Source organism: Seriola aureovittata, chromosome 15, assembly GCF_021018895.1.
Source record: "Seriola aureovittata isolate HTS-2021-v1 ecotype China chromosome 15, ASM2101889v1, whole genome shotgun sequence".
NCBI lineage: Eukaryota > Metazoa > Chordata > Actinopteri > Carangiformes > Carangidae > Seriola > Seriola aureovittata.
Window position 1 is genome coordinate 4,006,670 of NC_079378.1, and position 16,715 is coordinate 4,023,384.

Genomic DNA, 16,715 nt, shown 5'->3' on the forward strand with positions numbered 1-16,715 from the left:
CTGTGGATACTTCACGGTCCTCAAAATAAAAGAGGAAGTTTCTGGTGACCCCTGAACGTTGACGAGGCCAGACTGGTTATATATAGCCAGATTAAGGCTCTGCAACGCTGGTTGACTCTGTCGTCTTTACACAGGTGAATCCACGAGGAAGAGCTCATGATGTGTGACAACATGAGATATAATGAAAATTAGTGCGGAGACTTACACCTGGAAAGTCTAATATAGACAACCAAGAATGATTCTCTGCAACCGTTCAACCCGCCCCCCCACCTTCCTGACCACACCGTGCACACACACACACACACACACACACACACACACTTTCCCACTTCCCCCAAAGCCAAAGTCCACATTAACATCGTAATAGGAAAGAGTGTTAAAGCACAGCTTTAGCAGCCTGACAAGAGCGAATTGGATGTCAGAAGGATTCCTGCTCAGTTTAATTGAATCTGCCCAGCACTAAAAAAGAAAATCTGAAGTCAAAATAACCTATTAGATCTATCAGGTAATGTTTTGTTGAGTTTGACAGGTAGCACTGCGCCGCCCCCGCCGCCTCCTTCACTCCTTTTTACCTGCGGGTTGGGTGATGCAGAAATGCGGAGGCGGGCGGTAGGTGATGTTATCCACGGTGTTTCTCTCTCTGTTTCCTGTTATTCGTTAATAAATTGTGGCTCGCTCTCTCCGTTTCCTGGAGCTCACTCAGCAAATCCCTTGAGTGTGGAACTGGGCTGGAGGAGCACGTGGATGGGGGTTTTAGCCAGTTACTACAGGTAATGGATGGTAGGGGCTGAAGGTCTGTTCCACATGAACTGATTGCTAAGAATGGGTTCTTGTACAGTGTCCTGACTTCACTTTTTCTTTTTTCTTTCTGGCATTCTGCAAAATAAGTCTTTAGAAAAAAGCATTAGCCTGGAAGTGAAGGTTAAGTGTTTGGAATAATGGTATCCAAATAAGCTAAAAGCACAAAAATGCATCCGTAATGTATAGCCTGCATTATATTGATATACAAGTGCCTTGCAGATGCAGAATCAACTTCAGGTCACACCTCAATGCAACATTTATGTGAATCATCTTCTCTCCTATTCACTTTCCTACAGCAGAGTGGAGGTGTTGGTTAAAATGTCTGCTCCTCTTTTATAACAGGAAGGGCCCTTCACGTCCATAAACGGATATTAACTTTGATCAATAGCTTTCAGTTCTTAAATGCTACTTTAATGTCATCTCAATTTTCTACTTTTAATTATAAAGCATTTTGAATTGCCTTGCGTTTGAATGGTGCTGTAGAAATAAACTCACCTTGCCTCGCAGCTCCAAGGTTCCTCCACTGAAATGAAGTGTGGTTTCCATCTCTATCACATTTAACCGGTCCCACGGCCCCGCAGGGATCCGGCGGCTGTTTGTCCGTCCACACTGAGTTGGTTTTTGCTTTTGCTTTCAGATTCTCGAGCTGGAGAAGGAGCGCCCAGAACAGTGGACCATGCAGTGATCGGAGGAGTGGTGGCCGTGGTCGTCTTCGCCATGCTCTGTCTACTCATCGTCCTGGGGCGCTACTTTGCAAGACACAAAGGTAATGGCATCTGAAAATGAATAAAAATAGTAACACATTTCATTTTTACTGACTAAAACTGCATGGGGCAACTTCTCCCTACTATTTCCCAATATGACAGATGCCATATGAGAAAAATCTCAGAAAGCAGCAGAAAGTGTGTTACTACATCATGAATTAAATATGAAAAAAATACCCTGGATAGCAAAAGATAACACATTTTTACAAAAGGGATAGTACAGTCTGCAGCTAAGATGAATGCACTGTCTGATTCTGGGTCAGTTTTTGATGAATTATCAACTACGTTGCCAACGAAGCTTTATAAATAAATAAAACAGCTGCGAATCTTACCTCTGACTGGCTTCTGCTACGTAGTAACGGTGGCAGAGACTCATGGGTGTTGTAGTATTTACAGACATGCGCTGTGGTAAACTGACATGATTTAAAAACTTAACCTAATGGCCATAACATAAAACTAGAATCATGAAATTATCCAGAGGACTCCTGAATATTGAGTTTACAAAGCCTGTGGTTCCTCCCAACTTGTAACTCTATAAGTTAAAAACAGCGTAAGAAAACACAGTGACTTGAGGATTAACATCAGGAACGTAGACAAACAATATGACTTTATACATGCAGGTATAAAAACAGATTTAAAACAAGTAAGAATTACAGAGCGAACTGTAAATCTTTAAATGATAATTATATATAATTGTTATACCTGTTAATTTTCTCAGCAGCTTATTGTTTCCTCTAAAACAAACTGAACCAGCAGGTGATGAGGTGTATGAGGTGTAAACGCTTTACTTTGTTTCCGTGGAAACCTCTCTTTACATCCTCGGATGGATGCTATTCAAATAATGGAAAACTGGCTATTAAGGCTACGGGTTACTGATGGTGAGTAAAATTACATTTTTCATGCTGCCATGCTGAGTAGTAGAACACATCTCATATGCTGCCCTCATAACAGAAATAATTATAATCTATAATGAATTTTACACTATGATATTTCTTATGCAGGAGGAAATGGAATTGGATACATTAACCACTTTAGGAAGGAAATACTGTAAATGAGGCGGCGTAGAAGTCTAGATGAGACAGGTTCTTATTTTATGGTTGATGCTGCAGCTCAGCGTTTCCTCACATTTCTCTTCAGAAGCTGGATGTTGCTGAAGAATTTCAGCGGGGAGCTGAAATGTTTCCGACCAGAGGAAACACTGTGTTAAAGTGCAGTAGGGTTCGTGATACTGACAGTAGTTTATAGGAGCGGTGCACAGCGGACCCACACAGTCCAGTTTATTTGGAATCAGCCTCACCTCCTCAGTCCGTTGGCTCGGTTCGCTCGGTTTGTATCACTGCCGTCTGTCAACAGCTGCTTGGACCTGCCGATAAAGTTTAGCCGTTCTGCCGTCAAAACTAATGGTCTAGATCTTTTGTCTGTTTTGTCTTTGGCAATGTAGAGGCAGGCTTACCCCTGCCCAGTGGCCTAAACATGATCCACCCCACAGTCCGCTCTGTGGTTAAAAACACACAGGATTTATTAAGGCCTGGTGATTCACAGTTTAGCAGGATAACAAACAAAGCTCCACAGAGCATGGTGAAGCCGCAAATCCAGATCTCTACAAGTGGGAACTCAACAGTCCAGATAAAGAAATTTATCTTATGAATCCTTACAAAGACAATAATATCTAGAGTGCTAAAATATATCTATTATTAAACCCAAAAGGCGAGGTCAAAACTTTCTGTATAGATGGACTGAGTCGTTATTTTGGTTCTGCCTAGTGTCAGCCCTTTATCTGTTTGCTTCTCACCGACTCTCTGTGCTCACGTATACAGTATTTTAATACAGCTGACTTCCCAATAAACAGGGTCTCATTCACATGTTTCTGTTGTCAGACATCGGAACAAGTATGAAATAGTGAGTGAGAAGCTCATTCGCACAGTGCAGTCAGCATAGGGAGGTGTGTCTGCCGAGGGAAAGCTAAAGTTTGTTCAAAAAGTCACTAGATTTGTCAGTAGGAGCTGTTTTGAAAATAAAGTTGGGAAAAAAAAAGGTCTGAAAAGGCACAAAGTTGGAAACACTGCTTGTTTGCTCCAAATCATTTTTTGAAAGAGCAACAACCAATGGTGTAACTTTATCACTCAGTCACTCAGTCAGTCAGTCAGTCAGTCAGTCACTCAGTCACTCAGTCACTCAGTCAGTCACTCAGTCACTCAGTCAGTCAGTCAGTCACTCAGTCACTCAGTCAGTCAGTCACTCACTCAGTCAGTCAGTCAGTCAGTCAGTCAGTCACTCAGTCACTCAGTCACTCAGTCAGTCACTCAGTCACTCAGTCAGTCAGTGACATTCGTGTTCATCAGGCCAAAAATGGATTTTGTAAATTCAAACAAACATAAATGGTCATTATCAAATATTAAACCGAAACATTTAAACAAAGTTAAGCAAAGCTGTTATTTTATTTTTTATTTTTCTGTACTCAGGTCTCAGTTGTAAATGCGATCTTAATCTCAGTGTCATTTCCTGATTAAATAAAGTATAAAAAAAGATCAAAAATCAAAAGGTGCATACAGGCTCATACAGAGAGCTGAACCTACAAGGTTAGTAACACAAACATCCTGTGTCCTGTTCACTGGCTCTTACATGATTCATTAAAGACAGCCAGGCGGATTCTAAAGGATGATTATAGTTTATTACGACTGGGACCTTATTTTTGTATTTCTGCCCATCATCTCATCAGCAGTAATAATACTTTTCTCGTTGACTTAATGCTGAGATCGGGAAATGTGGCGACTGTGCTAAAAGGAAATCTGAGGGGGAACGAGGACAGTGAGGCAGGTTTTAAACAGACCCGTGGGTCAGTCAAACTTCATTGAAAGAGAAAGAAAGGTGAACGGTAAAATTACTACCCTCTCTGTGTCTGTTGTAAACATCCATTGCAGTTTACAGACTGACTTTATGTTTCAACCTTGACCCACCAAACTTGGCGTAGTCGTCCACGCACACAGTTTGCCTGTGTAATGAGGGATTGCTAAAGACTGGTGCACTCTGCTTTAAATACAATGATTTAGAAAAAGGCCTGCTACGCTTTTGATCGTCTGACGGCCACATCCCGCGTCACTGTAGCCGTGACGATCTCAGCAGTTACTTCGGTTAATACAAAATGATTGAATCTGATATAAATGATGGGCAAAGCTATGTGCAAATAAAAAACAAGCTGTAATGAACCAGAATTATTTTCACAATGCCATTTTTTTCTGTTCACATTATGTTTTCAATATCAGCAAAAAGAACAAATTAAATGGAGGCCACTTTGACTGTTGTTTACAAGTTAGGGTGCAATGAGTGCGAGGCATTGCGGCTACAACAATGCAGAGAAATGTTGAGACTGTGATCTGGCGGGGTCACTCAGAAAAAATATAAACAACTTTTAACCGCCTCCGTAGGAAACTTTCCATAACAGTTACTCGACAAAACACTTACCTGGAACATCCCACAGCCTTGAGAATGAGCTCAGGAGTGTGGCTTTATTAACTGGCGACGGGGGCGGATTACTGCATAATTGTGATATGAGTGTTCAAACTGAGGCTGCGTTGCCAAAAGTCAGATACATTAAGTAGCAGATATAGGAGAGCGGCGGCCCAACTGGCTGTAAAAATGTCAGATTCAGTATTTCATTTTTTTTTTTTTTCCCCCCTAAATAAGGAGAACAAGACAAGAGAAGCTTTTTCTGACAGGCAGTCTTAACATGTCACCATCCCCGTGTTACAGCACCGCTGAAAACCTGGTTTCTATCGACTCAGGCAGCATTTGTGCTTTTTTTATTTAGTTTTTTTTCCTACATGTGGAATTGCCCTTCCCCATTCGTTCTGGAATATTGCCTTCGTTATCAAACCCTACCGTGATAGGATATGAATAAATCTTCTAAATTAGGTTTGAAGTGGTTTGCTTTTTTATTTATTTTATTTTTTTCATTTTTTTTTTTTTTTTCTCAGCTGAACTTGACAAGGTTAATTTGAAGGTGTGAGCCGAGCTCTTCCCCGCACTCGAGATTATTTCAAAAACCCTGATTTTCATGTGCCAATCTTGAATGAAAGAGAAGGGAAATGATGTGTAATATTACGGCTCGCCGGTGTTCGGTGTGTGTAAATGACCACATGGTGAAGGATTTGCATAATTAGGTGCTGTTGGATGTAGGGGTCCACATTTTAATCTTTTGTATCATCTAAGCAGCAGGCTATTATCCAGTCCGTGACACTGTCCTTCATCCCTCCCTCCTCAGGTACCTACTTCACACACGAAGCCAAAGGAGCAGACGATGCAGCGGACGCAGATACAGCCATCATCAACGCAGAGGGTGGCCACACCAACTCGGACGAAAAGAAAGAGTACTACATCTAATCAAAACAGGACCCCTCACTCTGGTGTCCTCTTTGGGACACCGCGCTGGTTTTGGGGGCCGGGCAAAGGGGGTAGAGAGGGGAGGGAGGGGGGGAGTTGTTGGAGTTGGTTCAGGATCACTTTCACTGAGAGTAGAGGGGTGAAAAAGTGGAAGAGGAGTGGGTTTTTAAAAGAAAGGCCTGGTTTTAAGCCGTTGTTTAGTCTAGTCTGCAGATGTAGATGGAATGTTTTGTGTGTAAAAAAAAAACAAAAAAAATCTAAATCAAAAAAGGAGAAAAAATGGGAGGGTTCGGTTTTTCGGTAAACTCAAGAAGGGGGATGGGTTGGGGGTGGGAGGGTGTGCCAGAAATCACTGTAGAGAGCTTCACCATTCGACACCTCCCTAACTGCTGGTACGAATTTTATTTAGTTCAACCATTTGCAGAAAATTCTGTGCCTTGTTCTGAATTTATTTCGTTCTACCCATACTTTGGATTTGTGTTGATCCTCATTTGCATAACCTCGTTGCTCCCCTTCTCCCGTTTCATCTCTCCCACTTGTAATTATCAATGTGCTGTTGGCTTTTGTATGAGGGTAAAATTACACAGCCACTTTATTCATTTCCCTAAATGTATCTGCACACACGCATCCTCTCAAACATAACAAAAACTCTTTCCAGTATACTGTGATTTTGTCTCAAGCCATTACTTCCCTCTCTGTTTTCTTCCCCCTGAAGTTTTGACAGCTCCAAAAATGCATGGAATGCTTTACATATCATTGTACAAAGGACATAAATGAGAAACAGGTTGGATATACTGTATATGCCCTGCTCCAATCAAATTCAAAACATAATCAGAAGGAAGGCAGTAAAGGATAATTTTATTGGGCCAAGTCAGCTTTTAAATTCATTTGAAGCAGCCTCATTTTGTTCTTCAGAGCAGATGCACTGCTGCATCTTAAACAATTACTTTTCTTAGCAAAGAGAAGTAGTACATTATTTTTCCTCACTGCGCTGCCATTTCATTATGGTAATTTCTTCCTCTGTTCAGTATTATTTTTCGTTTTATTTGGCTGAATGGTAGCCCTGTTTTCCCCATCGGCTTTTATTGAGTTGTAATGATGAGATTCAATTGATTTCCATCTGTTCCCGCTCTAGAATATATTTTCTTCCAAATGGGAAAGTCAGAAAATGTAAATTGTTTTTTGTTTTTTTTTTTGATTTGGCAGACTCTCAGTTAAGATGCCTCAGTAATAAAAGGCTGTTGAAAAAATATTTGGTATTAATATTAGCCAACCAGCAGCCAAAAGATGCTGGAGTACTGTACATAACGTAACTGAAAAGAGAAACAGCCTTAACCAAACTCCAAACTCAATCAAATTTGTGTTGCGTTAAGGAAGCTGTACAAAGACATGAAGAAGGTCGTGGCAATCCAGGTCCTCCCATCAGCGGGTTCATGTTGTTTCATAGACACACAGTCCAGTGTAAATCAAGCCAATGGAATCACAACCGTATTGTACACTAATCCTTACTACGAAATATTTTTTACAACTTACTAGAATTACAATGGAGTACCTTTGTGGATTTTACCGTATCGCGGTCATTGTGAGTTTTTGTCAAATTGTAAAACAAGCAAATCTTTGGGAAAGTAAATGTCTTCAAACTGTAACGCTCTGAGAGACAGGTCAGTCTTTCCGCCCTCATCACACCTTCTAAATATATAGCCTATGTTTTGTTGGTTTTTTTTGCTTTGGTGCAGCAGCTTGAGTGCTTAAACATTTGATATTTTTTGCATGTGTGTGCGTGCTAAAAAAAAAAAAAAAGAAAAAGAAAAATCATTCCTTCCCATTCCTTCTGCTTCTCTATCGTTGCTTTATGTGTCACCTGCCAAAACTGAACGAGGATCTGTTTTGCTGTGCCAGCTGGGGAGCACTGAGGAATGCCAAAAGTAATTAATTGTTTGTAACAGAAGTTAATCCACAAGTTGCGCTCCGTGGTGTTAATCCGTGGTTTGCATTAACGCCCTGGCCCCTTAACGTGGCAATGATGGTCTATTGATGGCATTATTTGTCATTATTATGTGTTCACACAGCAAGCATCTCCCTTAATGAGTCCTTCCTCTACGCTGCAGTTGTGGGTGAGTGAGTGAGGTGAAGGTCTAGGGCGTGTGAATAGTTCACGGCTTCACGACATCGCATCATTCAGAACATTTTATCAACACTTATCACCAGCCCCGACGGCGGCTGCAACTGTTCCTCAAGTTTTATTTGTCAAGGCACCTATTCCTGTGGTTTTTCAAATTAAAGTTGCACTGAAGTTGAAAAGCAAGAATCAACCGGACAAACCAAATTATAACAAAAAAAAGTGGAAGTTAATTTCCTGCTGAGGTCGACCGTCCACATTCCTCTGCAGCGTAAATCCAAAACCTCCAACATTCACTTCTTTTTGATAAGATATAATGTAATTTAACATCACAGATTAAGATGCAGAAAATGTATTTTACAGCAACAACAATGAGTTTTATGACCCTAAACATTTCGTATAAAATGTGACAGCCATTTAGAGTATAACAGTTGCTACATAACTGTTTGGATAAAATGTTAATTAGCACGGACGCATAAGCACCATGTTTTAACTAAGTCATGGGAATATAGCTAGTGCAAATATATAAAACATAAGCCAATGAATAAATCCATCCACATATTTGACAACAGCGTAAGGAAACACTCTGCAAATACAGAAAACACTCGTATTAATGTTGGCACCGCTGTAGCAAAGAAGAATCTCGTATGTTTCATCACTGCTCCTTTTAGACGGGTCACCACCCTGGGGAGGAATTTCACGGCGATCACGACAGCCATGGCCGTCGGTGCCCCTCCCTCTGGCAGTGATGCCCCAGAAACACCCTACAGCCACCACGGCCTTTGTGCCCATGTCAATGTCAAAATCTGGAGTTTTGCGCAAGTTTGGTTTTAATGCTGCAATATCATAGCTGATCTCAGAACAGTAGATGCTGAGTCACGGACAGCTTGGCAAGCTCCAGCCTTTGTCAGCGGGACATGGTCACACAAGAATGACATAAACTATAGATATTGAACTTTACTGTGCAAAATGATTTATATAAATATAGATACATCTACTGAAAGTTATAAGTTTCTCTGAAATGAAATATATTTGCATATGTATAGATTCTGGTAAATTGATACATGATAACAGACTGCATCTTAAAACATGTATTTTTTTTATTATTATTTATATTGAAAAGTGAATAATTTATGATTTTCATGTCATTTGTGTTATTTTCTTGTTTTATTTATTTGTCGGCATCAAATCACTCAACGGCCTTTGTCCCCTAAAAATTTTTGTGATGCTAAAAGCCAAATGGCCTTGCCCCCTAAAATGATGAAATTCCTGGCCGTGAATTTCAACATGTTATTCCTTGAGATTATCAAACAGAGAATGGATTGTTTTTTTCTGCTGGCTGCTTGCGGTGGTGTTACAGCGTTCCTGTATTTGCTTGTGTTTTCTGTGTTTCCAGCACACGTCTTCATGCCTTGTGTGTGTCGTCCAATGGGATTATGCGTGTTTCCTATGAATGCCGTGGTACAGATCTTTGCTTCATTTGCTGGTGTTTTGAATATTTGCTTGTGTTTCCTGAAGTTGCACTGCACCACACTCTCCTCTCCACTGCAACAGTAACAGATTTCACATGATTTCACGCTGAAAATGTCACTGAACACCACTTTTACACTCAACCCCTCATTGGCAAATTAATGGATTCTTTGGACCTTAATGGAGTTGCTTGCTTTGTGTACACTCACATCTAAGATTCAGTACTCTCTTGCCATGTTAAAGCATTTGATTGGATTTTGTGAATGTGCAACACATTCAATGCGATAGCTTTAATATATCATGGTCATGCATGAAGACAGCATTAAGTCTTTCCATATAGAGAATGTGGGTTTACGGTTGTCCAAGGCATTTGAGGAGGTTCTTGTGACATGCATTGTGCAAATTTTCACTTTCCTGAGCATAACGCATCAGCGCAATTTTAAATTCATTCAATATATTTTTTTCTGCAATTATGGAAGGCGGGAGGGCTTCGTGGAGCTGTGGACATATTTTTAGCTTTTCCATTGGATGTGGCAGTTGTAGACGGGAGTTACAGGAGGGATGTTGAAGACAAAGATCAAAGATGCTGTGTCCGACTCTCTCCAACTGTTTTCTTCTTCTGTTAAAACTTGAGATAATTTAAAACTTCTGTACTCAGAAAGGAATTACCACTAAGTTAACACTGTATGCTGATGACACTGTTTTGTGTTTGTTACGTGGATGGGTGGGGGTGGGGGAGGGTACCGATTAGGTTAGATGTTTTACGGTCTGGTGTCTGCTAAAACTGTTAACTGACTTGTTATCGTTGCTTTATGAATCACAGAGCAGATGTCACTTCATCTGTAAGACTGAGATTGTGTGATTTGCATTTTACAGTGAGCACTATTTCGCTTCAGTGACATGTGGCAGCTTCCATTTAAATCAGACGTCAAAACATGTACTTGCCAATAAAGGAATAGAAGTGAATATTGTCCTCTCCCTTAAGGCTGATGCATTAATATTTTATTTGTGAATATTAAACCTTTTGTGGGTTGGAACGGCAGGAGTGTTGCTCCAAATTTCTTTTCCTTACAACAACATTTTCTGTTCTTCCAAAGTTCCAATTTAAAAAGTAACAAGAACAAAACATCATAAAAAATACATTTGAAAATGTTTAATTATTCAAAAATGGTGAGGATTCAATAACAGAATGATATATGAGGTTATTGTATTATAATTTAATTTCTATTAAACACTTAGTAAAGTGAAAACAAAAATGGATTTTGGTCTCACAGTGTAACTGATGTAATTTTCTCCACATTAAATTCTTTTGATAATGTCCCGTCTCAGGTTCATGCGCTGCGGACTGATGTGACTGCATCTCAGGTAGAATGCAAAGTTAAGGCCCCACCTATCAGTGACATAAAAAAACAAGTACAATACATCCTCATCATATCAAGTGCAACACATAACTTTAGATCCAAGAGGCAAAATTGGTGAGATATTTTGCATATATGTTGTACATGTTTTCTGTGTTTTTCTTAATATTTGGTGCACTGTAAAAGATGTGTTGAAGTATTGCTTTGTGTTGACATAGGTCATAAAGAGTACACTGTTTATTGGAATGAAGCAGGATCAGAAACTTGTTGTGGCTGTACTACTGTCACTTTCGACACACCACCGCCTTTAGAAAACTCGTTTGATTCCCAAAAAGTTTTGATTGTTTCACCAGTCATTGTTTTTAGATGATTCTTTTTGTCTCTCTGCTGTTCTTGGGAAATGTTAATGTGTATTATTGGAGAAAAGGAGTTCCACATTCCCATACATATTTTGTATTGGTTCATAAATAGACATTTTTACAAAACAATGAAGAGTTCTTGTCTTAATAAAAAAGAAAAGATATTAATGTCCAAAATAATCAGTGTTGTTATTGTTTTTTACTTCAGATGTTAATATATGATGGTGATGCATCGCAGGGAAATCTGGAGTAGGTGGACTAATATGGATGCACAGCAGCAAATATTGTTTTGTCTATTATTCTCTCTTTTCTTTCTGTCTTTTTTTTCAGGTGATGAAGCCTGACTGCATTTACCTGTTTCATTCTGACAGTCTGAGCAGTGGGTTCAGTGATACACAAAATCCTTTTTATGGACTATTCACAGAACTTGCAAAATGTACAGTCAAAATGTCAGAAGTTGAAAGAACTTTAAGGATAAGGTTGGCAGTTTTCTGCAGTCAACACCCCGGCGTCCTCTGTGTAGTTTTCTGCTGCTTTACAAGATTGTCACACTACTTACAAAATGTACAGCACCAGTCAAAAGTTTGGACGCACATTCCCATCCACTTGAATGGGGAAATCTGTCCAAACCTTTGAATGGTTCTGTAGATATTAGTAATTTTAAGCTGTTTTCTGGACAGTGTTAATATTGCCAGAGATTGTTTGCAAGTGCAACAAGGACAAACAGGGTGTAAAGCACGCACTGCATCCAAAGGGACTTTCATGGATGCTGGATCAAAAAGATTAAGTTTCTGACTTTGTACAACTGCAACAGAAAATTCATTTTGTGTTAAACGTAATAACAAAACTTTCTATAAACATCATGAGGATATATTATTAATTTATGTATTTGGCAAGTTGCAAATATGTTGATACTGAACGTATCAGTCAAATGTTCATATTCAATTCAATTCAGTTTTATTTGTATAGCGCCAAATCATAACGTACATTATCTCAAGGCACTTTACAAGGTAAGGACCTTAAAATATTATAGAGAGACAAATTATTATTAATGTACTTACAGTACAATATCAACTTGCAGTGACTACAGCATTATTACACTTTTAATGCTTCTGTTTAGACACTCAGCACTGTGGATGTGATCCCTGGTCTCTGGTGTTATGGTCACGTGCTTTGTACAGCGACGTCCACCCCATCCACCTCCTGGTGACCCTGCCGTCATTAATAAATGTAGCACTTCATTCGCTCAGCTCATGAACATGCTATAATCCGACAAAACGCGTTTTCTGTCTAGTTGTTTAGACAGGTCATTTCCAGGAGACGGGGTTGTCTCAGCTTGTGTAGATCTTGGCCTCAAAATGAAGCTTAAATACTTAACTAACTTTGCTCATGCAGCTTATATAATGGATTATTACCTGAATATGCTCAGAGTTGGTATTTGGCATTCAAAGCTTTGACATGACTTCATACAACAACAACAAAAAAAAAAACACCAAAGATTTGCACAGCAGGGATTGGCGAGTGACGATAACAATTTCCGCTCCCTGGGGAGCATAGACTTAGGTTACGCTTATGAAATTCTTTATAGGCAGCAGAAGCAATAGCAGCAAGTGATTGTATCTGTTTCAGCATAGCTTTCAGTTGAGCAATGTGGCAGCAAAAGAGCAGAGCACTGACAGTTTAAGTACACCACCATAATGCAAAAGGGGCATTGAATATATGTTGACGTGAGAGGAATAGTTACAAGAGGGCGGCTGAGGCTGGATGCTTGGAGTGGCGTGCAACTGGAAAAAGCTTCAGGAATATCAAAATTGTCATCATTCCTGTTGTGTGATGAACATTAAGGGCATTTAAGGGATCCCTGGAGGTGGTCTTGTTTTGAAATGCCTCACAAAATTAGTTAAATGAGACAGTCAAGTAATGTCAGCAGAGAAACGGGGTAGTATATACAGTTAGATGCAAGTTGTTTGGGCTTCCCCTGGGCAAATCAGATATGTTGATTTTTAAAGTAAAAAGAAGTAAATGCAACCCCTGCAGCAAATAAAGTTTCCTTCAGATGTTAATGCACTTTTTATTTTGTGAAAAAAAAATAAGTAAAGTAAGGAAAAATAGAAAATATAAACTGTGATTGTGGCGTGTGCAAAGGTTTGGGCACCCTACTGCTTGTAAAACACTCAAAACATCATCAACTTGTTAGGCCTTAATTGACCAGTCAGGACTTGTTAGCTGATTATAATTGCAGAGCTCGATAAATTTTCTGACTCTTCAAACCTCAATAACCGCGGGCTCCTCCAAGAAAAACTGACTGAGGATCTGAAAATGAAGCTAACCGACGCCCAGAAGGAGCAGGGAAGGCTGCAGAGAGTTATCAAAGAGCTTCCAGATTGTGATTTCCACTGTCCAAGATGGCATTAAGAAATTGCAGTAAGCATTACAAGGATACTACTGTACATATCGACACAATTCTGGATGTAAATGTCGGAGAGTCGGTCAAGGTCAACACTGGCCTTGTAGGATGCTCAAACTTTTGCACATGCCACAATTACTGTTTAATTATTTTCCATTTCTTTAAGGTCATCCTTCACCTAATTCAACCCAGGAGTGACACTCAGGTTGAGCCGATCAATCACATCAATTGAGGGTCACACACACAAAACCCAGAGTTTCCACATCCACCACTGAGCTCCCGAAGCGAGGACAATCTGGATTTAATGATGTAACCAATATAGTAGATATCATTTTCTTGCCCCATTATGAATGGATGTATTTGTTTCGAATAAAAGGGGGAGCTCCTTTCTTTCAGTCTGACGTGAACCCTGGCAAATGCCGATGTCATGAAATCTTTATCACATGCATAAACCAGTGTGAACGCGCGGTATAAAACAAGCGCTCTTAATTGACACAAACGCAGAGTAATACCTCGCGGAGCAGCGTGAAAGCTTGAATAAATTCGACAAGGTTTACACTCTGAAAATCAATCTCCTCTTCCCTGCTTGATGAGTGCGGTGAACCTTTTTGACTAACATCTTAAATAAATGGAGATAGTGTTATTGATTCCAGCATAGTAGATGGAATTGACGCGAGGTGAGCTATCCGTCATAGAGAAATGTAATTCTCCATACATATTTAATGTTCATGAGTCAGGCTTTACTTTAGACATTAACACACCTACAATATTCAGTATTCAGTGGATGACTTGAGTAGAGGAAGATATTATCTTTTTAATTACATTTTCACCTCAGGCTCTCATTATACCTCAAGTGCTGTACATAATGAGCCAACATCTTAAATAAGTAAAGGTGATACTGCTATTGATTAGAAAGTGAAGACCTGAGGCAAGCTATCAGTCATAGAAAATGTACTTCTGAGTTCATGTTTAATGTGCGTGCCAGTTGGTCTCTTATAGACTCATTAGTCAGTATCCTCAAATAGCTTAAACAGAACGAAATCATATTCATTACACTTTAACTGACTCCGTAACAGCAAATGGCTGCACTCAATAAAGCCAGAGTGTGTCCTTGGTGGTGTTTTGTCAATAGTAATGGAAAGGTCACCCATGCAGTCTTGCTGTGACACGTTCACCTAGTTGAGCTCAGAAGGTTAAAACTGCTGTATGTTGAAAATGTAAAGTACATTACTTATCCATTATATGCGCAGGCACCACGTCACTGTTCGACTCCTGTGTTTTGATAATGATCTAATGAACGCCGTTAGAAAGTATCCTTGGATTGCTTCTCTAGCGCCCACTCAGAGAGAGAGACAGAGAGAGAGAGAGCGAGAGAGACAGAGAGAGAGAGAGAGAGAGAGAGAGAGCGTGGAGAGGCTCTGCTGACGGAAACCCTCCACAGCGCAGTATCTACAGGTGAACCAGAGGTGATTATGGATGATTTATTGATTGTGAGATTGTAAGGGGGCAAGAAAGAGCAGACCCATAAAGCCTTGTGGTAATGGTGACCCTTAAGCATGCGTGACCTCTGAGGAAATCAGGCCAATTGTAAGGGCTCGCAACAATTAAGCTACTTGTCCTTGCTCTGCAATCACACCAGGTCTCCATTATGCAGAGAGTAATATTTTGTGGGTTTTTTTTTCACACAGTCATTAAACACAAATTAACCACTTGTATGTATCTGTGTTCAAGTCTGTCTGCTAGAAATTACATTCATATTAAACTGATTTGTTATTTTGTGATGACTCATAACCTGACAGCACTTTGTCATGGGAAACCAGGGTTTGCATCCTGCAGCCTGGTGTTTTGGCTCTTTTCTTTTTAGCTTTTTTGCATCTTGTTTTACTCACTTGGTGTCTCTTCCTGGTCTTGTTATAACTCTTTGTAGTTACCCTGTGTAAAGTCATGCTCATTTTGTGTCTCCTTGTGGTTCTTTTACATCTCTTCGTACTTCTTCCGCATCTCTCTGTAGGTTTTTTGTGTCAATTTTTCCTCATTATATGTCTCTTTGTGGTTGCTTTGTTTCTCATTGTAGTCATTTGACTGACTTTCCAACAAGGAATATGAACTTCATTCAGAGGCTGTGGTCCAGAGGCCCCTGACTCCATTTGAACCCTGGGCTTGTGGCCAGTAGGCCTGCTCAGTAATCCATCCATGGGTCAGCGGTGCTTTCAGGCTGTTGCTTGTCCAAGCTGTTGCTTGTCCAAGCTGTTAAATTCAGTTCAGCACAACACTAACCAATACAAGCACTGCACATAAGGCTATAATCTCACAGCAGATGATTGATTATGTGGCTCTTAATAAGCTTTTAATGAGGAAGTAACAGACTTTAAGTCACAGCTGAGGTGACGACGGTGCTCTCAGTTACTAGTGAGTGGAGCTCCACCATGGCAGTTCATTCAGAGTAGTCAGATCAACACATGTACCGAACAGCTCAAGCTAGGAACTGTGTGGAGAATTAGAGAAAAGACCCCTGTCAGTGTTTGTTTAATTAGATGTAACAATTAAATGGCCATTAGCGAGTAATGCAAACATTTGTAGCCTATATTATTTACTGAAATCATTACAACAACTGAAAATGTGTCTCTTTAAAATTTCTTAGAGGGAAAAACCATCATCTTCTTATGGAGGGTCAGGGTAAGAAGCAGAGCTCATTTTGGTCACAGAACTCTAATGAACATTTCTTAGTCATTTGATTATTGTCAGTTTTAGTCGAGGCTAAAGCGATCTTTTATGTGTTACCATGGTTACGAGTTGTTCTCATCTATTACAGGTTTGGCAGTAAAGCCACTGTCTATCTTGCTCCATCAGACTCTAATGGTTTACAGTCTGGTTCAGCACCTTAGTTAATGCACAGACATGAGAGTGGTATTGATCTTAACCTTCTGCAAAAAAAAAAAAAAAGGGCATAAGGCATTTCCTGAAATGTCAAACTATCTGAATCCAAACTGTAATCATGTCCCTGAAACACAAATTTCCAGTTTTGTCATTATTACTGACAAAAAAAAAAAAAAAACA

General features: G+C 39.8%; 1 protein-coding gene across 5 annotated transcripts in view; it reads left to right on the plus strand.

The window, feature by feature from the left end:
- The window catches only part of cadm1a (cell adhesion molecule 1a), a 350,946-nt gene extending 339,515 nt beyond the window's left edge, over positions 1-11,431 (plus strand). For all 5 annotated transcript variants that reach the window (XM_056397312.1, XM_056397314.1, XM_056397315.1 and 2 more), the window contains 2 exons: positions 1,439-1,567; positions 5,827-11,431. In XM_056397312.1, coding sequence (XP_056253287.1) covers positions 1,439-1,567; positions 5,827-5,945 — 248 coding nt within the window. In that variant the 3' untranslated portion in view covers positions 5,946-11,431. The remainder of the gene's footprint in view (positions 1-1,438; positions 1,568-5,826) is intronic.
- The last annotated feature ends 5,284 nt before the right edge of the window (positions 11,432-16,715 follow it).